Source organism: Pseudorca crassidens, chromosome 1, assembly GCF_039906515.1.
Source record: "Pseudorca crassidens isolate mPseCra1 chromosome 1, mPseCra1.hap1, whole genome shotgun sequence".
Classification (NCBI taxonomy): Eukaryota; Metazoa; Chordata; class Mammalia; order Artiodactyla; family Delphinidae; genus Pseudorca; species Pseudorca crassidens.
Window position 1 is genome coordinate 198,674,903 of NC_090296.1, and position 25,532 is coordinate 198,700,434.

General features: G+C 37.3%; 1 protein-coding gene across 1 annotated transcript; it reads left to right on the forward strand.

Moving 5' to 3' along the window:
- Positions 1 to 474: 474 nt before the first annotated feature.
- Positions 475 to 25,103, forward strand: LOC137206765 (patched domain-containing protein 3). The gene is given in 6 exon segments (XM_067705845.1): positions 475 to 1,704; positions 2,781 to 2,897; positions 18,738 to 18,888; positions 21,303 to 21,758; positions 21,761 to 22,094; positions 22,096 to 25,103. Coding segments are annotated over 6 exon segments (2,376 nt in total). The 5' UTR covers positions 475 to 645; the 3' UTR covers positions 22,355 to 25,103.
- Positions 25,104 to 25,532: the final 429 nt, after the last annotated feature.

The window sequence follows — 25,532 nt, forward strand, 5'->3', positions numbered from 1 at the left end:
ACTTTTTAACACTTCCGTTAAGAGGAGGAATGGGACAGAAGGAAGTTTTAGGGCTGGCTTCTGGGTTATTTTCTTCTTTTCCACTTTTCATTCTATGCATTTACTTCTAACTTTTTACAAGGAGAATGTTATGTCTGTAGTTAAAGAATAAAAACAACTAAATTAGGTGTACCAGGTTCACCAAAGCCTTACCCTGAGAACCATGCTTCTGGATGATCCGCCCAAAGGTAAAAGCTGCCACTTAGAACACATGACATATCTGTGCCATTTGTGTGTGTGTGTGTGTGTGTGTGTGTGTGTGCGCGCGCGCGCGCGCGCGGGGGGGGGCGCGACCGTGAACCAGCCAAATTCTGCCAATAAATTGTGAGTCCTGTAGGACAGGCACGATTCCATTCGCCTGTAACACGTGTTTCTTGTATTCACTGAATCGTGAGAGGCTGGGCGCAGGGACACATTTGGGGCTGGTTAGGCTACCATGTGGCCGCCAGCAAAGCTCCAGCCTCCCGGCGCGAGCAGCCTGGGCTCAAACAGACTCCCTCAGAATTTCTCCAGGAAACCGTCGGGTGGGTGGAGATGGGCGCTCCGTCCAGCAGCGCCCTTCCAATCTGCTGTCCTGTTTGAGAACGTCGCCTTTCCTTCCCGGAAATGAGCCTTAATGCAGCTAAGGTTGCGCCAGAGGCGGTGCCCGGGCGGGAGGCGGGGCAGGAACCGGGGCCCGTAGCGCAGGGGCCGGAGGCGGGGCCGGGGCCGGACTCGGAGAGCTGGCCGCAGCCGCCGGCAGGGCCCGGCTCCGAGCCTCTCCCGGCTGCAGAGCCCGAGCCGGAGCCGGTCTCGGCGTCGGGTCCGGGACGGGAGCTCGAGCTGGGCTGGGCTGCGGGGCAGCGCGCAGGGGCCCCGCCGGAGTCGCAGCCTCTGCCGGCGTCGGAGTCTGAGAACGGAGTGTCCGAGAGGCCCCGCTGCCACACCGACTGCCTGGAGGTGCCGCTCTCCCGGGCCTTCCGGCGGCTGGGATGGGAGGTGGGCTCGCACCCCTGGATCTTCTTTCTGCTGCCCATGGTTTTAACGGCCGTCCTCGGCGCTGGCCTGATTCACCTGCCCAAGGAAGAAGAAGACGTCGAGGAGCAGTACACCCCGATAGGGAGCCCCGCGAAGGCTGAGCGACGCTTCGTGCAGGGACATTTCACCGCCAACGACTCCAGTCTCTTCTCCATCGCCAGGAAGAGCACCGGGGTCAATTATGCTTCCATTCTAGTGGTCTCCAACACCAACTCGCTGCTGGAACAAGAAATCTTATCAGAAATTAATGAAGTGGACGACGCGGTTCAGGCTTTGACTGTGACACAGGCAAACGGAACCCAGATCCTCTACAATGAGGTGTACTCGAAGAACCAGGGCTACTGTGTACCCTTCCACCCACTCTTGTTCGCCTGGAAAACGAACAGTGTCCTCAACCTGAAAAACATCACCTTCCCCGTCTACAGCCTAGCCGGCCAGGTCGTGTACCTGGCCAACATCCTTGGAGGAACTGTGTTAGGCAAGAGCATGGGACTGAGCCAGTTACTCCTGGAGGCCAAAGCCATGCGGCTGCAGTACTACCTGAAGACTGGCGAAGGAGAGGACAGCGAACGCAGCAAGGCGTGGCTGATCCACTTCCTGAACCAAGTTGGCAACCTTGAAAAGAGTCTGGCCTTGAAGAAGATCCAGGTACCTAGCGGCTGGGGCTTTACAGGGAGGCCAGGAGAAGGTGGGAGGGATAAGAAGACTTTTCCAACAGCACTCCCTAATTACTTGATGGAGCCCTTGACTTGAAGCTGGGTGTGTTCTGCTGTATTTGGTCCTTAATCCAACTTTCTTAACATAGCGCACTGAAGAATGCCACAAAAGAATCTAAAAGAGTGGATATATGCCTATGTATAACTGATTCACTTTGCTGTACACCTGAAACTAACACATAATTGTAAATCAACTATACAACAAAATTTTTTAAAAATAAAATAAAAAAGAGAGCTAAGACGTAAAAAAAAAAAAAAAAAGCCAGAAATCTTAAATCCTTGGTAACATTTTGCTGAAAAACACAAATTGTACATCCTCAAGGTTGTTCTGTTCAGTACAGACATTGATCTTAAGGTTTAGTTTGGTTTTCTGGTCAAATTACTTTGAAATTTTTACTTTTAGTTAAAGTCTTTGCTGTTTCTGGGAGCCCCCTAAAATTTGTTTAGAGTTCAGTGGAATAAAAAAAAAAATCTATAAGCAAAAGTTCCATGGTTTTGTTGAAAAAGAATGCTGAGCATTTTAAAAGTAAATTATAGCATAGTGCCAGGCACATGTTAGCTGTTCAGTAATTGCTGGGCTGGCAAACCTAATACTCTGAACAAAACTGGTGAAAGTGAGACACCTTCTGGAAAAAGCCTTTGAATACCCAGTCCTTAATGAAATGATATTTGTGCAGTTAAAATAGTAAAAGATAACAACCTAATAAAAATTTAGAAAAGCCAAAATGTCTATAGTTATCAATGATTTTTTTATATAAGATTCAGATTTCATATATTCAGGAGTTTTAAACTTTAGATTTTTGAAATAAACTTTGGAAAGCATGCCAGAGATTTGTGGGAAGAAGCAAATCTTTATTACCTTCTTTATTCTAAAATCATAATCCACATAGTTTGATTCTTTACTGAATTTTAACGTTTCAGTCAATAAGCTATAGTGTTTCAATATCATTTGTAACACACACAATATCGGAATTAAAAGTTACTTATCTGAGTATCGTTTTGTGGCAGATGGTCTACTTTACATCACTTTCTAGACAACTGGAATTTGAGCCAACTTCTATGACAGTGATCCCCTTGTTTCACTTGGCATACCTTCTAATCATATTATTTGCAATCACATCATGCTACAGATAAAAGAATTTTATTAGTTTTTTAAACACTAACTTTAAAAAATATTTTATTGTGGTAATATATATGTATATAATGTATACACAATATATGTAACATAAAATGTACCATTTTAAAAACCATTAAAAAACAGTTATTTATTTAATTATTTGGCTATGCCAGGTCTTAGTTGCGGCACATGGGATCTTTATTTGCAGCATGTGGGCTCTTAGTTGTGGCATGCAGGCTCTTAGTTGTGGCATGCGGGATCTAGTTTCCTGACCAGGGATCCAACCTGGGCCCCGTGCACTGGGAGCATGGAGTCTTGACCACTGGACCACTAGGGAAGTCCCTAAAAACCATTTTTAAGTGTACAATTTAGTGGCATTAATTACATTCACACTGTTGTGCAACCATCACAACTATCTCTTTATAAATATGTTCCATCACCCCAAACAGAAACTGTAACCATTAAGCAATAACTCCCCATTGTCTCCCCCAAGTCTTGGTTACTTTTTAATCTACTTTCTGTTTCCATGATTTTGCCTATTGTAGAGATTTCATATAAGTGGAATCATACAATATTTGTCCTTTTGTGACTGGCTTATCTCACTTAGCATAATGTTTTCAAGGTTTATCCATGTTGTAGCATGAATTCCTTTTTATGGCTGAATAATATTCCATTTTATGTATATACCACATTTTATCTACTTATCTGTTTATGGGCCCTTGGAATATTTCCGTCTTCTGACTATAGTGAATAATGCTGCAATGAACGTTGGTGTACAAATCTCTGTTTGAACTTGTTTTCAATTCTTTTCAGCATATGCCTAGGAGTAGAATTAGTGGGTTGTATGATAATTCTCTGGTTAGCTTTTTGAAGAACCACCAAACTATTTTTCACAGAAGCTACACCATTTTATATCCCACCAGCAATGTGTAGGTTTTCCAATTTCTCCACACCCTCACCAACACTTATTTTCTGTTTTATTGATTATAGCCATCCTTGTAGGTGTAAAGTGACATCTCATTGTGGTTTTGATTTGCATTTCCCTAGTAACTAATGATGTTAAGTATCTTTTTTATGTGTTTACTGGTCATTTGTATATCTTCTTTGGAGAAATGTCTATTCAGGTCCTTTGCCCCTTTTTTTTTTTTTTTTTGTCTGTGCCACACAGCTTGCAGGATCTTAGTTTCCTGACCAGGGATTGAACTCAGGCCCTTGGCAGTGAGAGCGTGGAGTCCTAACCACTGGACTGCCAGGAAATTCCCACATTTGCCTATTTTTAATGAAATTGTTTGTCCTTTTGTTGTGTTGAGTCCTATTTTTGATGAGTACTTTATATATTTTAGATATTAAATCCTTATCAAGATATATGATTTGCAAATATTTTCTCCCACTCTGTAGATTATCTCTTTACTTTCTTGATAATGTCCTTTAATGCACAAAAGTTTTAATTTTGATGAAATTCAACATATTTATTTTTCTTTTTGCTACTTGTGTTTTGGTGTTATATCTAAGAATCCATTGACAAGTCCAAGGTCATGCACATTTACCCTGTGTTTCCTTCAAGAGTTTTATGGTTTTAGCTCTGAAATTTAGGTGATTGCAATTTTTAATTCATAGTTGTATGTGATGTGGAGTAGGGGTCCAACTTAATTCTTGTACATGTGGAAATTCAGTTGTCCAAGTACCATTTGTTGAAGAGACTCTTCTTTCCCAGTTGAATGGACTTGGCATCCTTGTCAAAAAACAATGGGCTGTAGATGTATGGGTTTATTTCCAGACGCTCAGTTCTAGTCCATTGGTCTATATGTCAATCCATATACTAGTACCACTCTGTTTTAATTATTGTAGCTTTTTTATAAGTTTTGAAATCTGGAAATCTCAGCTGTCCATTTTTTTTTCATCTTAAGGTTATTTTGGATATCCAGGGCTCCTTGTGAATTTGAGTGTTGACCTTTCCATTTCTGGAAGAAAACGCCATTGGAATTTTGATAGAGATTGTGTTGAATCTGTAGATTGCTTAGGTGAGATTGTCATTTTGACAATATTAAGTCTTCCTCCCCATGAACTAAGAATGTCTTTCCATTAATTTAGGTCTTCTTTAGTTTTCATCAATGTTTTGTAGTCTTCAGCATACACGTCTTTCACTTCTTTGGTTAAATGCATTCCTAAGTATTTCATTACTTAAAACACTAAATGGAATTACTTCTTTAAGTTCGTTTTGAGATTGTTCATTGTGCATGGATAGAAACCGCTGAATTCTGTGTGTTTATCTTATAACCTGCAGATTTACTGAATTTGTTTACTAACGTTAGTAGTTTTCTTGTGGAGTCTTTGGATTTTTCATATATATAATCATATAATCTGTGCAAAGAGATAGTTACAATTCTTCCTTTCCAATTTGAATTCCTTTTATTTCGATTTCTTGTCTAATTGCTCTGGCTAGCACTTCCAGTACAATATTGAATATCATTGGTGAAAGTGGGCATCCTTATCTTGTTCCTGATCTTAGGTGGAAAGCTTTCCATTTTTCACCATTGAGTATGATGTTAGCTATGCAGTTTTCATTATTGACTTTATAACTCTGAGGAACTTTCCTTCCATTCCTTGTTTTCGAGTGTTTTTATCATGAGAAGGTATTGGAATTTGTCAAATGCCTTTTCTGCATCTTTTGAGATGATCATGTGGTTTTTATCCTTTGTTCCATTAGTGTGGCGTATTACATTGATTGATTTTCCCATGTTGAACCACTCTTGCATTCCTGGGGTAAATCCCATATGGTCATGATGTATAATCCTTTCAATATGCTATTGAATTGTGTTTGCTAGAATTTTGTTGAGGATTTTTGTATCTATATTTATAAGAGGTATTATCTGTAGCTTTCTTGTGATACCTTTGTGTGGAATTGATATCAATGTAATGATGGCCTCATCATATGAGTTAGGAAGTGTTCCCTTCCTTTCAACTTTTTGGAAGGGTTTGAAAAGGATTGGTATTAATTCTTCTTTACATGTTTGGTAAAATTCACTAGTGAAGCCATCTGGTCCTGGACTTTTTTTGTTGGGAGGTTTTTGATTACTGATTCAATCCTTTTACTTGTTACATGTCTGTTGAAATGTTCTATTTCATCTTGAGTCAGTTTAGGTCTTTGTGTATTTCTAGGAATTTGTGCGTTTTATCTAGGTTATCCAGTTTGTTGGCATAAGTTGTTAATAGTAGTCTCTTATAATCCTTTACATTTCTGTAAGTTCAGTAGTAATGTCCTCACTTTCATATCTGATTTAGTTATTTGTATCTTTTTTATTTTCTCCTTAGTCACTCTAGATAAATGTTTGTCAATTTTGTTGATCTTTTTCAATAACCACTTTTGGTTTTGTTGGTTTTGTCTATTGTTTTTCTATTCTCAATTTCTATTCTCAATTTATCACTGTTCTAGTTTTTATTATTTTCTTCCTTCTGTTAGCTTTGTGTTAGGTTCTCTCTTCTTTTTCTGGTTCCACAAGATGTCTAAATCCACAAAGTGGTTTGAGATCTTTTCTCTTTTTTAATGTAGCTATAAATTTACCTCTGGGCACTGGTGTCACTACATCTCATAAGTTATGGTATTTTGTATGTTTGTTTTCATTTTCCTTATAAATTATCTGCCTAGATGTTTATCCATTATTGAAAGTGATGTATTGAATTTGCCAACTATTACTATAGAGCTATATATTTCTCTCTACAATTCTGTTAATATTTGCTTCATATATTTTGGGTCTCTGTTTTGTGGTTAATTTATGTTTATAGTTGTTATATCTTCCTGATTCATTGACCTTTTTATCAATATATAGTGTCCCTCTGTCTCTTTTAACAGTTTTTGAAATAAAGTCCATTTTTGTCTGATATCAGTATAGCCACCCCTGATCTCTTTTGGTTACTATTCATATGGAGTATCTTTTTAAATCCTCTAACTTTCAATCTATTCATGTCTTTGGATATAAAGTGAGTCTCTTGTACACAGCATATAGTTGAATCATGCTGTTTTATCCATTCTGACAATATCTGCCTTTTGATTGGAAAGTTTAATTTATTTAGATTTAAAATAATCGCTGACAAGGAAGGACTTGCTCCTGCTGTTTTGCTGTTTGTATTCTGTATATATTATAGCTTATTGTTCTTCATTTCATCCACTTATGCCTTTTTTTTTTTTTTGGCCATGCTGCACAGCTTGTGGGATGTTTTCTTTAATACTCATCTTTTTTTTTTTTTTAAATTTTATTTTTTTTTGCTGCTCCACGGCATGTGGGATCTTCCCGGACGGGGGCACGAACCCGTGTCCTCTGCATAGGCAGGCGGACTCTCAACCACTGCACCACCAGGGAAGCCCAGCTTGTGGGATCTTAATTCTCTGACCAGGGATTGAACCCAGGCCCAGGCAGTGAAAGCTCCAAGTCTTAACCACTGTACCAGTGAATTCCTGATTTATGCCTTCTTTTATGTTTAGTTTCTATTTTTCTAGTGAGCTGTTTTGATTCTTTTTTCATTTCCTTTTGTGATGGTTTTTAGAGACTTTCTTTGTGGTTACCATGGAGATTCATATAACATCTTAAATTTAAAATGATCTATATTAAATTAATACCTACTTAACTTTTAACTATGCTGCTTCTATACATCTCTGTCCTCCCTCCCTTATGTTGTTGTCATAAATTGTATGCACTATAACATAGATTTATAGTTATTTTTATGTCATTGTCTTTTAAATTCTGTAGGAAGTAAAAGGTAGAGTTACAAACCAAAAATACAATAATACTTGTTTTTGTATTTGCCCATGTATTTACCTTTACTGGAGATCTGTATTTCTTCATGACTTCGGTTACTTTTTCTTTTTCCTTCATTTCAATCTGAAGGAGTTCCTTCAGCATTTCTTATAAGACAGGCCTAGTGATAACAAATTCCCTCAGCTCTTCTTTATCTGTAAATGTCTTAATTTCTCCTTCATATTTGAAGGAGAGTTTTCTGGACACTGCCTTGAAGTTGATCGGTTTTTCTTTTAACACTTTCAATATCATCCATTGTCCCTTGGCCTCCATGGTTTCTGATGAGAAATCAACCTTGATACTTATTAAGTATCCTTTGTACGTGATCAGTTGCTTCTTTCTTGCTGCTTCCAAGACTGTCTTTGTCTTCATCTTTCAATAGTTTGATTATAATGTCTCTTGGTGTGGATCATTTTGAGTTTATCCTACTTGGAATTTGTTAAGTTTCTTGGATTTGTAGCTTCATGTCTTCTATCAAATTTGGGAAGTTTTCAGTCATTTTTCTTTAAATAGTCTTTCTGCCTTTTTTCCCCTCTCTTCTTTTTCAGGGACACCCATTATATGTATGTGGGTTTGCTTGCTGGAATCTAACAGGTCAGTGAGGTACTTTTCACTTCTTATTTCTTTCAGCCTCTCAGACTCAGTAATTTCAATTGACCTATCTTCAAGTTCACTGGTTCTTTATTATGCCTGCTAAATCTGTTATTGAACATCTCTAGTGTTTTGTTTTTTATTTCAGTTGTACTTTTCAGCTCTAGACTTTTAGTTCCTTTTAAGTTTTTTTTCTATCTCTTTATTTAAATGATCACTTTGTTCATACATTATTTTCCTTATATCCTTGTCAGTGCTCACCTTTAGTTCTCTAAGCTTATTTAGGACAGCATTTTATAGTCTTTATCTACTAGGTCCTGTCTCTGTCTTTCCTGTCAATTTATTTTGTTCCTTTGCCTGATCAATACTTTCCTATTTATTTGTTTGCCTTGGGATTTTGTTGTTGTTGTTGTTGTTGAAAACTTGGCATTTGACTATTATAATGTGGTAACTGGAAATCAGATTTCCTACCTCCCCAGGGTTTCCTGATGTTTGTTTGCTTGTTTGTTTAATACTGTAGTAGTTGATCTTCTTAGTGACTTTCCCAAACTATTATTGCAAAGATTGTATTCCTTGTTTATGTTGTCACTGAAGTGCCGTTCCTTAGCTTGTGTTCAGCTAGTGTTTTGACAGAAATTTCTTTGCATTCCAGGAGCTCTCGCAGTCTTTTCAAAATGGTTGTGTGCCTGGACTCTCCTTCAACACTTACCCAGGGTTATGCCATGACTGGGGATTAGCCATAGGTGAAAAGCTTAGTGTCTTAAGTCCTTTTTGAGCATTATATCTTGCCCTGGGTGACTTTCTAAATTCCCCAGTATATACAGGCACTTGTGAATATTCTAAACTCCCAGAGAAATGCTCCCCAGCTTCTGCCTTAGGCAGTCTTTTGTATGTTTGGGCTGTAATCTTTTGCCCTATGCATGTGAAGTTTGTTTATTCAGTTTGTGGTGTTTCCACCTTTCTCAACCTGAGTTTTGTGTTAGACAAAACAGAGGCGTGCCTTGCATCAGTCCTTCAGGTAGTCCCTAGGCAGTTTAGAACTGATATATAAAATATTACGTGAATAAGGTCTGCTCTGCTCCTTCCAGAAATAAGGACATAGTCCCACACTGGTAACATGGGCCGTTGATGCTTTAAGACTGCTGTTGCTTTAAGACTTAGCTTTAAGACTCTTGTCACTTTAAGACTATGACCAGTTTAACACATCTGCCACTTTATTGTCACTGCCACTTTAAAACTTCTATCCCACCAGAGAGGGAGGTGAAGTAGGGCATATAAACTCACTACAAACTTTCCTACTGTTTTAAAGGCCCCCTGCCTTTTTTTTTTTTCAGCCCTCTGTAAACTTTTGACTGTTTTCCAGAGATCACAGAGTTGGTTCTGACAACTTCTGCTTGTTTTTCTATGTATCGGTTGGGAGGCAAGAAGTGGAAAATTCTTACTCTACATTTTTCTGATGTCTAGCAGTAAACTCTTATTTTTTAAACCTAATGACTTAAAACAAATTTTGCCCATTAGCAATAGTATGCAATCAAATGGAATAGTAACAAGAACTTTTGGCTGGTTTTGTTTGTTTCGTATATGTTTATTACCTTACATGTTTGCCAGTTATGATTAGTTGTGTCATTTGGAGGCAGATATGCTGATAGAGCTAAGAAACAAGTCTTTATTTCTATTATAAATTTGAACTAGTACTTTTAACTATACAAAAAAGTAAGCTCTAATTTAATTGACACGGGCATCTCCATTGTTCTGGTGTGGAGTTTACTTTGTTAAGCACTTGTTATCTAGGCATTAGGGTTAGTTTGAGCTCTTATGGCCGGAAAGCTAAAATATGAAAAATATAAGCCAAGAACAAAGTAGAATTTAGATGTAGAAAGAACCTCACAAATAATATTATTCTAATGATTCTCACATCAGAGTCACAGAGAGAGCCCTAAAACCACATATTCTGAGGCCCTGCCCTATTGAATCAAGTATCTGGAGGCTAAGTCTGAAAATCTATATTTCAAAAATTTCTCCAACTTATTCTCATAAGTACATAAGTTTGGGGGAAAATGATATAATTTAACTCTCTAGTTTAAGGTGGAGAAAGATGTGAGGCTCCAATAGGTAAAGGGACGTAACCACACCGGGTGCATCTGTAGAGTCAGTAAGCTAATTTATTACTTTGTTATTCTGGAGAGGAAGATCACATCCCTTAGAAAATAAAGAAATGAAAAAAGAAGGAAGAAAAAAGGAGGAAGAAGGGAAAGAAGGAAGGGAGGAAGGGAGGGAGGGGGGAGGAAAGAAAGCAAAATTCAGCCGTGTTAAAGTTAGTAGGATAAATAATTTTTTAAATTAGTACGGAATCTATAAGGTACCAAGAACTAGTTTGACAAAAGTCTTCTACTGGATAGTTGGTTCTGAATATACAAAGTTATGTCAATTCTTGCTTATCTGTAGCAAATAATTGTGAACAGTAATGCAGAAAATCTTATATTGAAGGCAATTAGAAAATGACTTACATTTGTCTTTGAAGACTTTTTATGCTTATATAACCAACATATTGGACACACAGGACACATGAGGTGTAAACATAAAGCAACTTTATTTTCATCTCCCTCTGTTCCCTTTAGGTTTTGTAGGTAGAGCAAGTTCTTCCTCTGCCCCATAAAAACTGAGGCAGGCCCTGTGACTTTCATTGTCATTCTTAGGTAAGACAGAGTCCTCCAATCAGAATTAAAATGTCCATGTCCATGTAATAAACAAAAAGTGGTAACTTGATTTGAAGCTGAGGTTTCCCCCTCTCTTAGCTGGAGCACACTGCATGGGAAAGCCTTTTATGGGGAAAAAAGGGCTTCCCTGCCCTCTTCTATCACTTCTTATCTTGCTGTACTAGTTCCTGGGTTGGAACATGCCCAAGGAGAAGAGGAAAGGGAAGAGGAAGATTCTCAAGCCATACATGCTGAGTGATGGTCTAATAGATGCTTTTTCTGGGTTTGAATATACAACTGATTTTCCTGTGAGAGCTTTTGTAAGTTCCTTGACATCTCTCACTCCCAGTTCTCTGTTATCACTGAGAATCTTATCTCTGTTCTGGGTGGGGCCTCCTAGACAGTCCCTAAGATATCCCCATCCTGCCTGTCTCACACACTTATATATGAAAGTTATTCCTTGCCTACATGCATTTACCTCATACAGAACCATTATTCAAACACATTTTGTGGTTCCATATTTACTGTCTTGCAGTGAAGTCATTTAAACAGTAGTAAGACTTTCTCAAAAGGTATACTCCAAATTGAACTTCATTGTATAGTAAGTACTGGTATGTTGAGCTTCCAGACTATTTCAAAATTGTCTGACATTTTGGAAATGACAAAACTTACACCAAATGTGAGATCAATTTCAGAAAAAAATCCGGAGAATCTTTCGGATTCAAATACACTGTAAACTATTCTTTAGTCTTGATAGACATCATCATCTTTCAAGGAAGATGTGGATCCCTCACCAAGCGTATACGTAGATTGTATTCTAAGTGGGATGATTTCTAATTTAGCCTCCCCTTAAATGAATAGAAAATTCAGAAAATTGGCCATTTTGCTGCCAGTGATGCCTAACTGCCTGAGCATTGGAATCATATGAAGACATTTTTAGACACTTGGATTCTGCAGCTTCTCTACAAACCTATAGATCAGAATCTGCAGAGCTGTGTTCCAGGACTGTAGGAATCTAAAGTTCTAAGACTCTCCTAAGTCATTCTGATAAACTGCTTAACCAAGGTCCTTCTTGGGGACTAGAAAATCTGCAAGTGTGTTCACCAAACAGTGCTCTACATTCACATCTTCCCTCCGTTGCCTATTGAACATTAAAATAAAGGTCATTTAGAAAAAGTCAACACAGCAACTAGTCAAAGTCAAGTCACTCTAGCCAATAACATACCTCACTCCCCCATCCTCTGAAAAATTTACACCAACAAAATCCAGAAACCTGAAAGAGGGAATGGGGATAAACATGTCACATGTAGCTTTTATCATCATTAATCTTTCTGATTTCACAGTTCATCTGTGTTACTTTCTTATCTTAAACTCCTATAAACCAGTATTGTTACTTTAAGAAGTGTTTGTTATAATCAAAGTTTGTCATAACGAAGACATTTACTTTTGCTCTGGAGTGAGACTGTGTGAGTGTGTGTGTGTGTGTTGTGTGTGTGTATTTTTGGGCCCTGAGTTTAACTGACAACATCAGCAGTTTGAGAAAAAGTGAGATACAGGCACAGTGTAGGTTCTTTTTTTTTTTTTTTTTTCTGGTAGTAATAAGAAAGTTTAGCTATTTTAATGTGGTCCTGCCTGAATAAGGTCTTTAGTTATATTCTTGCTGTTTTGGAATCAGTAGCTCCATTGGCTTAGTTGACTCTCCCAGTTTTCAAACCAGACTTAGTTTCTCTCTCCTGCTAAAAATATCTAGAGGCAGGTATCAGTCATTTGTTTTGGAGCAGTTAGCAAATGAGTAAAGTAGAAAACCAGAGGCTGTTGTCAGTATTTTAAAATGTAAAGTCATGAGTATTGGGAGGAAAAGTGTTAAACCCATTCCTTAATTGCTGTGTATGTATTCCCATTTCTGTTGGTCCAACCAAGAAACAGGCATAGCTTGTGTTACTCAAAATGGAGTACATATCACATATTTTTTGCAATTAGTAGCCACTTCTCTAGAGCCCACTTCTCCATCAGAGGAGAGTATGAAAATCTTTTAGAAGGAGGCTTTACTTTTTTTTTTAATTTTTATTTTTTTTAAACAGCAGGTTCTTATTAGTCATCAGTTTTACACACATCAGTGTATACATGTCAGTCCCAATCTCCCAATTCATCACACCACCACCACCACCACCCCACTGCTTTCTCCCCTTGGTGTCCATACGTTTGTTCTCTACATTTGTGTCTCTATTTCTGCCCTGCAAACTGGATCATCTGTACCATTTTTCTAGGTTCCACATATATGCATTAATATACGGTGTTTATTTTTCTCTTTCTGACTTACTTCACTCTGTATGCCAGTCTCTAGATCCATCCACATCTCTACAAATGACTTGATTTCATTCTTTTTATGGCTGAGTAATATTCCAATGTATATATGTACCACATCTTCTTTATCCATTCATCTGTTGATAGGCATTTAGGTTGCTTCCGTGACCTGGCTATTGTAAATAGTGCTGCAATGAACATTGCGGTGCATGTGTCATTTTGAATTGTAGTTTTCTCTGGGTATATGCCCGGTAGTGGGATTGCTGGATCATATGGTAATTCTATTTTTAGTTTTTTAAGGAACCTCCATACTGTTCTCCATAGTGGCTGTATCAGTTTACATTCCCACCAACAGTGCAAGAGGGTTCCCTTTTCTCCACACCCTCTCCAACATATGTTGTTTGTAGATTTTCTGATGACGCCCATTCTAACTGGTGTGAGGTGATACCTCATTGTAGTTTTGAGTTGTATTTCTCTAATAATTAGTGATGTTGAGCAGCTTTTCATGTGCCTCTTGGCCATCTGTATGTCTTCTTGGGAGAAATGTCTATTTAGGTCTTCTGCCCATTTTTGGATTGGGTGGTTTGTTTCTTTAGTATCGAGCTGCATGAGCTGTTTATATATTTTGGAGATTAATCCTTTGTCCGTTGATTCGTTTGTGAATATTTTCTCCCATTCTGAGGGTTGTCTTTTCGTCTTGTTTATGGTTTCCTTTGCTGTGCAAAAGCTTTTAAGTTTCATTAGGTCCCATTTGTTTATTTTTATTTTTATTTCCATTTCTCTAGGAGGTGGGTCAAAAAGGATCTTGCTTTGATTTATGTCATAGAGTGTTCTGACTTTGTTTTCCTCTAAGAGTTTGATAGTGTCTGGCCTTACATGTAGGTCTTTAATCCATTTTGAGCTTATTTTTGTGTGTGGTGTTAGGGAGTGATCTAATCTCATACTTTTAAATGTACCTGTCCAGTTTTCCCAGCACCACTTATTGAAGAGGCTGTCCTTTCTCCACTGTACATTCCTGCCTCCGTTATCAAAGATAAGGTGACTGTATGTGTGGGGGTTTATCTCTGGGCTTTCTATCCTGTTCCATTGATCTATCTTTCTGTTTTTGTGCCAGTACCATAGTGTCTTGATTACTGTAGCTTTGTAGTATAGTCTGAAGTCTGAGAGCCTGATACCTCCAGCCTCGTTTTTTTCCCCTCAAGATTGCTTTGGCTATTTGGGGTCTTTTGTGTCTCCATACAAATTTTAAGATTTTTTGTTCTAGTTCTGTAAAAATTGCCATTGGTAATTTGATAGGGATTGCATTGAATCTGTAGATCGCTTTGGGTAGTAGAGTCATTTTCAGTATATTGATTCTTCCAATCCAAGAACATGGCATATCTCTCCATCTGTTTGTTTTATCTTTAATTTCTTTATCAGTGTCTTATAGTTTTCTGCATACCAGTCTTTTGTCTCCCTAGGTAGGTTTATTCCTAGGTATTTTATTCTTTTTGTTGCATTGGTAAATGGGAGTGTTTCCTTAATTTCTCTTTCAGATTTTTCATCATTAGTGTATAGGAATGCAATAGATTTCTGTGCATTAATTTTGTATCCTGCAACTTTACCAAATTCATTGCTTAGCTCTAGTAATTTTCTGGTGGCATCTTTAGGATTCTCTATGTATAGTATAATGTCATCTGCAAACAGTGAGAGTCTTACTTCTTCTTTTCCAATTTGTATTCCTTTTATTTCTTTTTCTTCTTTGATTGCTGTGGCTAGGACTTCCAAAACTATGTTGAATAATAGTGGTGAGAGTGGACATCCTTGTCTTGCTCCTGATCTTAGAGGAAATGCTTTCAGTTTTTCACCATTGAGAATGATGTTTGCTGTGGCCTTTATTATGTTGAGGTAGGTTCCCTCTATGCCAACTTTCTGGAGAGTTTTTATCATAAATGGGTGTTGGATTTTGTCAAAAGATTTTTCTGCATCTATTGAGATGATCATATGATTTTTCTTCTTCAATTTGTTAATATGGTGTATCACATTGATTGATTTGCATATATTGAAGAATCCTTGCATCCCTGGGATAAATCCCACTTGATCATGGTGTATGCTCCTTTTAATGTGTTGTTGGATTCTGTTTGCGAGTATTTTGTTGAGGATTTTTGCATCTATATTCATCTGTGATATTGGCCTGTAATTTTCTTTTTTTGTAGTATCTTTGTCTGGTTTTGGTATCAGGGTGATGGTGGCCTCATAGAATGAGTTTGGGAGTGTTCCTTCCTCTGCAATTTTTTGGAAGAGTTTGAGAAGGATGGGTGTTAGCTCTTCTCTAAATGTTTGATACAATTCACCTGTAAAGCCATCTGGTCCTGTACTTTTGTTTGTTGGAAGATTTTTTTTTTTTTTTTTTTTTGCAGTACACGGACCTCTCACTGTTGTGGCCTCTCCCGTTGTGGAGCACAGGCTCCGGACGCGCAGGCTCAGCGGCCATGGCTCACGGGCCCAGCTGCTCCGTGGCATGTGGGATCTTCCTAGACCGGGGCACGAACCCATGTCCCCTGCATCGGCAGGCGGACTCTCAACCACTGCGCCACCAGGGAAGCCCCTGTTGGAAGGTTTTTAATCACAGTTTCAATTTCATTACTTGTGATTGGTCTGTTCATATTTTCTATTTGTTCCTGGTTCAGTCTTGGAAGGTTATACCTTTCTAAGAATTTGTCCATTTTATTGACATAGAGTTGCTTGTAGTAGTCTCTTAGGATGCTTTGTATTTCTGCAGTGTGTGTTGTAACTTCTCCTTTTTCATTTCTAATTTTATTGATTTGAGTCCTCTCCCTCTTTTTCTTGATGAGTCTGGCTAATGGTTTATCAATTTTATTTACCTTCTCAAAGAACCAGCTTTTAGTTTTATTGATCCTTGCTATTGTTTTCTTTGTTTCTATTTCATTTATTTCTGCTCTGATCTTTATGATTTCTTTCCTTCTGCTAACTTTGGGTTTTGTTTGTTCTTCTTTCTCTAGTTCCTTTATGTGTAAGGTTAGATTATTTGAGATTTTTCTTATTTCTTGAGGTAGGCTTGTATAGGTATAAACTTCCCTCTTAGAACTGCTTTTGCTGTATCCCATAGCTTTTGGATTGTCATGTTTTAATTGTCATTTGTGTCTAGGTATTTTTTGATTTCTTCAGTGATCTCTTGGTTATTTAGTAACATAGTGTTTAGCCTCCATGCATTTGTGTTTTTTACATTTTTCCCCTGTAATTCATTTCTAATCTCATAGCACTGTGGTCAGAAAAGATGCTTGATGTGATTTCAATTTTCTTAAATTTACTGAGACTTGATTTGTGACCCAAGATGTGATCTATCCTGGAGAGTGTTCTGTGCACACTTGAGAAGAAAGTGTAATCTGATGTTTTTGGATGGAATGTCCTATAAATATCAATTAAATCTATCTGGTCTGTTGTGTCATTTAAAGCTTGTGTTTCCTTATTAATTTTCATCTTGGATGATATGTCCATTGGTGTAAGTGAGGTGTTAAAGTCCCCCACTATTATTGTGTTAGTGTCGATATCTTCTTTTAGAGCTGTTAACAGGTGCCTTATGCATTGAGGTGCTCCTATGTTGGGTGCATATATATTTATAATTGTTATATCTTCTTCTTGGATTGATCCCTTGATCATTATGTAGTGTCCTTCCTTGTCTCTTGTAACAGTCTTTATTTTAAAGTCTATTTTATCTGATATGCATATTGCTACTCCAGCTTTCTTTTGATTTCCATTTGCATGGACTATCTTTTTCCATCCCCTCACTTGCAGTCTGTATGTGTCCCTAGGTCTGAAGTGGGTCTCTTGTCGACAGCATGTATATGGGTCTTGTTTTTGTATCCATTCAGCCAGTCTGTGTCTTTTGGTTGGAGCATTTAATCCATTGATGTTTAAGGTAATTATCGATACGTATATTCCTATTAACATTTTCTTAATTGTTTTGGGTTTGTTATTGTAGGTCTTTTCCTTCTCTTGTGTTTCCTGCCTAGAGAAGTTCCTTTAGCATTTGTTATAAAGCTGGTTTGGTGGTGCTGAATTCTTTTAACTTTTGCTTGTGTGTAAAGGTTTTAATTTTCCATCGAATCTGAATGAGATCCTTGCTGGGTAGAGTCATCTTGGCTGTAGATTCTTCCCTTTCATCACTTTAAGTATATCATGCCACTCCATTCTGGCTTGTAGAGTTTCTGCTGAGAAATCAGCTGTTAACCTTATGGGAGTTCCCTTGTATATTATTTGTCATTTTTCCCTTGCTGCTTTCAATATTTTTTCTTTGTCTTTAATTTTTGCCAATTTGATTAGTATGTGTCTCACAGTGTTTCTCTTGTATGGGACTTGCTGCACTTCCTGGACTTGGGTGGTATTTCATTTCCCATGTTAGGGAAGTTTTCGAGTATAATCCCTTCAAATATTTTCTTGAGTCGTTTCTCTCTCTCTTCTCCTTCTGGGACCCTTATAATGCGAATGTTGTTGCGTTTAATGTTTTCCCAAAGGTCTCTTAAGCTGTCTTCATTTCTTTTCATTCTTTTTTCTTTATTCTGTTCTGTGGCAGTGAATTCCACCATTCTGTCTTCCAGGTCACTTATCCGTTCTTCTGCCTCAGTTATTCTGCTATTGATTCCTTCTGGTGTAGTTTTCATTTCAGTTATTGTATTGTTCATCTCTGTTTGTTTGTTGTTTAATTATTCTAGGTCTTTGTTAAACATTTCTTGCATCTTCTTGATGTTTGCCTCCGTTGTTTTTCCAAGGTCCTGGATCATCTTCACTATCATTATTCTGAATTCTTTTTCTGGAAGGTTGCCTACCCCCACTTCATTTAGTTGTTTTTCTGGGGTTTTATCTTGTTCCTTCATCTGGTACATAGCCCTCTGCCTTTTCATCTTGTCTATCTTTCTGTGAATGTGGTTTTTGTTCCACAGGCTGTAGTTCTTTTTGCTTCTAGAAGGAGGCTTTCATACTTTTTGTTAGCCAGATACATATTGAACCAGCTTTGAAATACAGGAGCTATTTAGGATCATGTTTAGGGCTAACTGGAGTCACAGGTGGGTGAGAAGACAACTGGATATAGGTACTTCCATTTGCTGTTGCGTTCCATTCACACTCCTTTGAAGATCAGAGTGGAATTAACCATCTGCAGTGTTTTAGTATATCTTTGTGGTCCTGAAATGCCAGTCAGTGGATTTGTGCTTGGCTAGATGTGTAAGAATCAACCAGTATAGTTTGATAAAAGTACAGATTCCCAAATTTTCTGTCTCCAAACTCCCTTTTTTTTTTTCAGCCGATCTGGGCTAGTGCCTGGAAATTAAACTTCTCCAGCAGACAGGTATGAGAATTATTGCCCAAGAGGGCTCTGTATAGGTGTCCAATTCAAGAATGTTATGAATTGCTGGAATTTCAGTATGGAAGCTACCACTACAAGTTCCATGATTTTTCCCTCCAAATTTACAGGTGTGACTGTATACGAAACAAAATGTGGGTTGCAGCCTTTGGAGTGATTTCTGCTGCCTTGGCACTGGTGAGTGGCTTTGGCCTGATGTTGTACATTGGGGTGCCATTTGTGATCATAGTTGCAAATTCACCATTTCTTATTCTAGGTGAGGCTGCACATTGTGTGTGTGGGGGTGTGGGGTGGATAATGGAAGGGGATTGTGTTACATTAAGCAGAATAAGTATATTTAGGTGGCTCTACAGGTCCAAAATGGGGCATCAGGAAAGAAGAAAATCAGATGGAATTCTGAGTCTTTAGAGTTAGAAAAATCTAGTACCCCAAATGGAAAAACACAGACCAGGGACATGAACAGGCAGTACACACACACACACACACACACACACACACACCCCCAAACACACAAAATCCAAAATACTAGTCGCTGAAAATATAAGAAAAAATATTTGACCTTTCAGTAAATCAAGGGATACAAGTTAAAACAAAAGTGAGACACCTTTGTTTTCTTTTGTTATTAATGAATATTAGCAAGATTAAAGGTTTGGGGAATGTTGTATGCAAATGAACACTCATGTTCTGCTGGGGGAAGTTTGTAAATTGGTGCACTTTTAAAATACAACTTTGCAACAGATCAAAAGAGTTAAAAATTTAAAAGGGAATACCTTTGACCTGCCAACTCCACTTCTAGGAGTTTGTCCTAATTATTGGACAAGTGCTCACAAAGTAGAACGTGTATTTCATTTCAGTGTGATTTAGAATAGGAAAAAACAAGAACAACCTAATCCCATATCGACATGGGATCGGTCCACTCAAACATAGCATATTAAAGTTTTGGAATCCTATTCACTCTTTAAAAAGAGGTAGATATAAAGTGTTAAATGAAAAATGCTAGCTATGAAACAAGATGTTTAAAATAGATATACAAATATATGTGTATGTTTATATAGAGCAAATTCTGGATGGCTATACTTAAAATATTAGCAAGGATTATCCCCGAAGGGTGGAATTACAGTTGTTTAAATTTTTTCTTTGCATTTTCCTGTACTTTCAGGATTTATTTTACAATAAGCATGAGAAGATAAATATGTTTATATTTTGGAAAGTAGGCAACTTGGAAGAAATAATATTTGATTTCTTAGGGGAGACAGTGGAGGAAACCTTCCTAGTACACACTCACACTTAAAATATAAGAAAGCTCTCAGTGTTCCCACAGTCATACATAACTATAGTTAAAATCTATGCAACCGATTTAATATAAAGCATCTTCATACTGTCTGTGTATACATTGAAGTATGAGTGTAGGTGTGTGTGTGTGTGTATGAGTGTGTGTGTGTGGGGGTTGTGATTTCAGTAACTCAAGAAATATACGAGGACAATTTTTGAACAAGGTTCTATAAAGAAAAAACTGGTTTTTAAATACCTAATAAATATCAATGAGTTTATTCGTCGTCCTTAGTACCTCTGATTCTTCCCTTTTGTTCAGCTGAATACAACTGAAATCCACAAAGCTGGCAGCAGGGGGAGTGTCGGGATGCAGTTTATGACACACTACGTAAACCTGTGTCAGTGTAGGCCCTCGTACCGCATGTTAGTTCCAAGTACTGATTTTGTATCAATGTACACAGAAACAGAGGTGTACATGAATGAAAGCAGTAGAAAGCTTGAGGCAGACGAAATTTGTCTGCAACATGCTCATGCTGTCCTTTGTAATCCCATTTCTTCTCTGTGGTCCTCCTCTCCTAGCCTTCATTGATGGTTTCAAAGTCCTCAGATGTTCTCCTGTCCTCTTTATTCCAAACCAATCAGGAAACGTCATTGTGGAAAAGACTGATTACCTTAGTAGGCATTTAATATGTAAAGGATTCTTAATATTTACTTTGGTGCATATTTCTGATCTCAAGAGAGCCTGCATTTTATTGTGATAATGCCTTAACCTGGGCAAGTGAAGTTTGAATGATAGCCTTCTGGGTATCAAAAACAGACTAGCAGGAAAACTGCATTTGTGTGTGTGTGTGTGTGTGTGTGTGTGTGTGTGTGTGTGTGTGTGTGTGTGTCTATAAACTATGGGGTGCCTCTACAATCAGCACATTGATAGCTAGATGCTAACTGTAGAACAGATAAATCCAGCTCATATTTTAAGCAACAGTATGTTGGCTCAACATTAGTGCACTAGAATAAAATGGTTTATGGGAGAAAATGGTCTCTCAAGTATTCTAATGGAGTCAAGGATACATTGCTAATCCCACTTCACCTAACACCCAGCAGCCAGGTTTCCTGACTCATCATTGAAACACCCTAAATGATGACTAGGAGTAGAGTATACTGTGCTCTGTGCAAATAGGAGTACGTGCAAAGCACAGAGCTACTACAGAGCAAGGAGCGATAAGTTCTGTTGTGGATTCAGAGGCAACCAGAGAAAGCATCACAGAAAGAAGTATCAAAACACAGATTGAGGAAGATAAATAAGACCTTAAGAGATGGACAAAGAAATGGTGTGAACTGATCTGTTTAATGTTTAATGGATGTTCATATGTATGAAGATTCTGTTTCTTTTTTTAACAGGCGTTGGGGTCGATGACATGTTTATCATGATTTCTGCCTGGCAGAAGACCAACCTCATGGATAGCATAAAAGAACGGATGTCCAATGTCTATTCAAAAGTGGCAGTGTCCGTTACAATCACCACCATCACCAACATCCTGGCCTTCTATACAGGAATTATGACCTCTTTCAGGTCCGTACAATACTTCTGCATCTATACAGGAACAACCCTTCTCTTTTGTTATTTTTATAACATCACCTGTTTTGGAGCATTTATGGCCCTGGATGGTAATAGAGAAGTAGTTTGTCTATGCTGGTTGAAGAAACCAGAAACTCCTGACCAAAAATGTTCCTCGTTAAAAAAGCCCTGCGGCCTCCCATGTAATTCTCTCCGAGACAAACATAAAGCTGATATCCGCCCAATGAATTTGTTCTTTAGAGACTATTTTGGTCCTTTTCTCACAAGCACTGAGTCCAAGTTTTTGTAGTGCTTATATACATTTTGTACATCATAAGTAGTATATATGGGTGTTTCCAAGTGCAGAAAGGTTTAGACCTCTGAAATTTGGCAAGTGATGACTCCTACATCACACCGTATTTTAATGTAGAAGAAGAACATTTTTCAACTTATGGTCCCAGGGTTATGCTTATTGTTACTGAAGCTCTTGACTGTTGGGAAGGAGATGCTAGGCAAAAATTGGAAAAATGTCTTGTAGATTTTGAAAACAGTGACTATGTAGATTAAAATCTTACAGAGTTTTGATTACGAGAATATGTGAAATATATGGAAAACCACCATCACAATGTAAATGATAACTTTTGTAAAAAATATTCCCAATTTTGTAATAGATTCTCCACTTTTTATGTATGATATTAACATTACATCATCACAGGAAATCATCTGTTCCCGGGCCTTCATTCAGACCATGGGTGTTTCTTCTTCAACCAATAAGAAGCTGATGTTACTCCAGTTCCGAGACATGGCCGAAAAGTGTGAAATTCCCCTAATGGTGTATAACCAGGCGTTCATATATTTTGATCAGTATTCTGCAATAGTAGAAAACACTGTTTGAAATGTAATTGTTGCCTCAACACCTATGTTCATTGTTTCCTTACTGTTAATCCCTCACCTGCTGTGTTCTTTGTGGGTAACTTTTGCTATCGCTTCTGTGATTTTGGGAGTAACGGGTTTCATGGCATTCTGGAACATCAATCTTGATTCCATATCCATGATTAATCTTGTCATTTGTATAGGGTTTTCTTTTGATTTTTCTGCCCACATTTCCTATGTATTTGTTTCCAGTTCAAAGCCCTCAGTAAACCAAAAAACCATCGAGGCATTGTATCTGCTAGGCTACCCTGTGTTGCAAAGTGCAATTTCAACAATAATAGGAGTGTGTGTCTTATCTGCAGCTAAAGCATACATCTTCAGGACATTTTTTAAGATTATGTTTCTTGTTATGGTATTTGGAGTTGCTCATGGCCTAATTTTTTATTCCGGTATTCTTAACCTTTTTTTGAAAGTTTGACTAGTCACTAACCAATCAAAGACCAATTATAGAATTCCTGATTGCCCCAATCCAATCTGATAAAAATGTGCTATTAAGAATAGTCAATAAACTAAAAACAAAGGGATGTTTCCTTGGTGTGGAGATCCCATTTTAAAATGTTATTTAAAATATCCTGAGAAAAATTAATTAGTCTTACATTAAAATATCTTTGCTAAATTAGGAAGTGTTGTCATCTTTATTATGGTCTATACAATCAAGCATAAGTATAACTTTCCAGTTATTTTTTCCTTTTATTTCATCATTAGTAGTTTATGCCTGGAATTCAGATATTTTATGTATTATGCTATAAATGGAATATTATTTTCATTGTACTTCCCATATGCATTATTAGGTAAAAGTGCAACTGATTATTATTTATTCTCCTAGCCTGGGGTTTTTCTATGCATGTTCTTAGTGCTGTATTTTGCTGAACTGAAGTTTTTAAGTTTTGGAATCCAATTTATCATTTTTTTAATGGTTAGTGTTTTCTGTGTCCTCTCTAAGAAATTTTTGCCTAATCCAAGATTACAAAAAATTCATCTATGTTTTCTTCTCAAAGCTAGTAGTTTCATCTTTACATTTAGGTCTATAATTCATAGACCCATGTTTGTTGGGAAGTACGGATAGAGGTTCATTGTCTTCCCATTATAGTTATCCAGTTGTCCCAGCAGCATTAGTGAAAAGACTGTCCTTTCACCATAGGGATTAATTTGGCACCTCTGTCAGAGAATCAATTGACAGTTTATGTGTGGCTCTGTTTTTGTGCATTGATCTGGTTTTCTGTCATACCACACTGCATTGGTTACTGAAGCTTTCTAGTAATTATTGAAATTAGGTAAGGTATCCAACATTTTTCCTCTTTTCCAAATTGTTTTGGCTATTCTAGTTTCTTTGCATTTAGATACTAATTTTAGAATCATTTGTCAATTCATCAAAAAAAAATCTGGGACTTTTGATTGGGATCGTGATTGGGTTATGGTGAATCTACAGATCAATTTGGGGAAAATAGATATCTTAGCAGTATGGAATCTTCCAATCTGTGAGCATGGTTTATCTCTCCATTTTTTATATCTTCTTTAATTTCTCTCAGGCATGTCTTATAGATTTACATGGATTTACTTCTAAGAACATTAATTTATTATATCATTGTAAATATTTTAAATCCCCTTTCCATTTTTTTTACTAGTACATAAAAATAAAATTGGTTTTGGTATACCTACCTTATACTGTGTAATCTTTTTAGGTTCATTTATTAGTTCATGTAGAGTTTTTTAGTTTCTCTAATAGTTTTTATCTATGCAATTATGTAAAGGTCACATAAGGACAATTCTGTTTCTCCCTACATAAACTTTATCTTGTACTTATCTTATTGCACTGGCTTAAAATGTCCAGTAAAATGTGGGAAAATGTACTGCAAGCAGACATCATTGCCTTGTTCTCAACTTTGTAAGGAACGTGCAATATCTCAGGCAGTATGATTATTACCTGGAAGTTTTTCATAGCCGTCTTCTGTCAGATTGTGGAAGCTCTTTTCTACATGTAGTTTTCTGGGATGTTTTAACATGAATGGGTATTAAATTTTGTCAAATAATTTCTGTCCATTGACTGAGATTATCGTGTCTATTTTTCTATCTTAATCTGTGAATGTGACAATTTATATTGAGTGATTTTTTAATATTATACCAACCTTGCCTTCCTAGGATGACTCACATTTAGTCGTGGCATGTTATTATTTTCATATATTGCTGTCTTTGTTTTGTTAATATTTTGTCAATGGTATATGTTCCTGTGTTCATGAGGCATATTGGTCTACAATTCCTTTTTTTGTGATGCCTTTCTCAGGTCTTTATATCAGGGTTATGCTGCCCTCAGGAAACAAGCCAGTAAATATATATTCCTCCTCTTCTATTTTCTGAAATATATGATGTATGGTTGGTATAATTCTTTCATTTCTTACTTAAGTGTTCAGTAGAATTCACCAGTGAAGTCTTCTGGGCATGGAGCTTTTCTGGGAAGGATTTTTATTTCAGATTCACTTTCTTTAACAAATAGAAGGCCATTCAGATGTTCTTTTTCTTCTAGGGTCAATTTTGGCATGTTTGGTTTTATAAGGAATTTGCCCATTTTGCTAATTGGCTAATTGATTATTTTCTTACCATTTTAATGTCTAGTGATGTCCCATGTGCAGTTCTTGATATTGGTAATTTGTATTATGTACCTTTTATTTCTTGATCAAGGGATTATCAATGTTATTAAATTTTTCCAAGAACCAGCCTTTGGCTTTATTGATTTCTTTTATTTCTCTATTTGCTACTTGATTGCCACACTCTTTATTCATTCTTTGAGTTTAACTTTCTCTTCATTTTCTAGCTTTTTAAGGTGGTAGGATAAGTCACTGATTTTAACATTTATTCTTTTCTAAGAAAGCTTTTAATGTGATAAATTTCCTTCTAACTAGTCTTTTAACTATCCACAAATTTCTATATGAGGGGTGTTCATTATCGTTCATTTCGAAATAAGCTCGTATTTTCCTTGTGATTTCTTCTTTGACCATGAATCAAACAATACCTTTATTTTCTCTTCATCATTTAAGAATAGTTTAACTAAGCGGTCCCCAACCTTTTTGGCACCAGGGACCAATTTCATGGGAGACAAATTTTCCATGGGCCAGGGAGGGTGGGGGATGGTTTTGGGATGATTC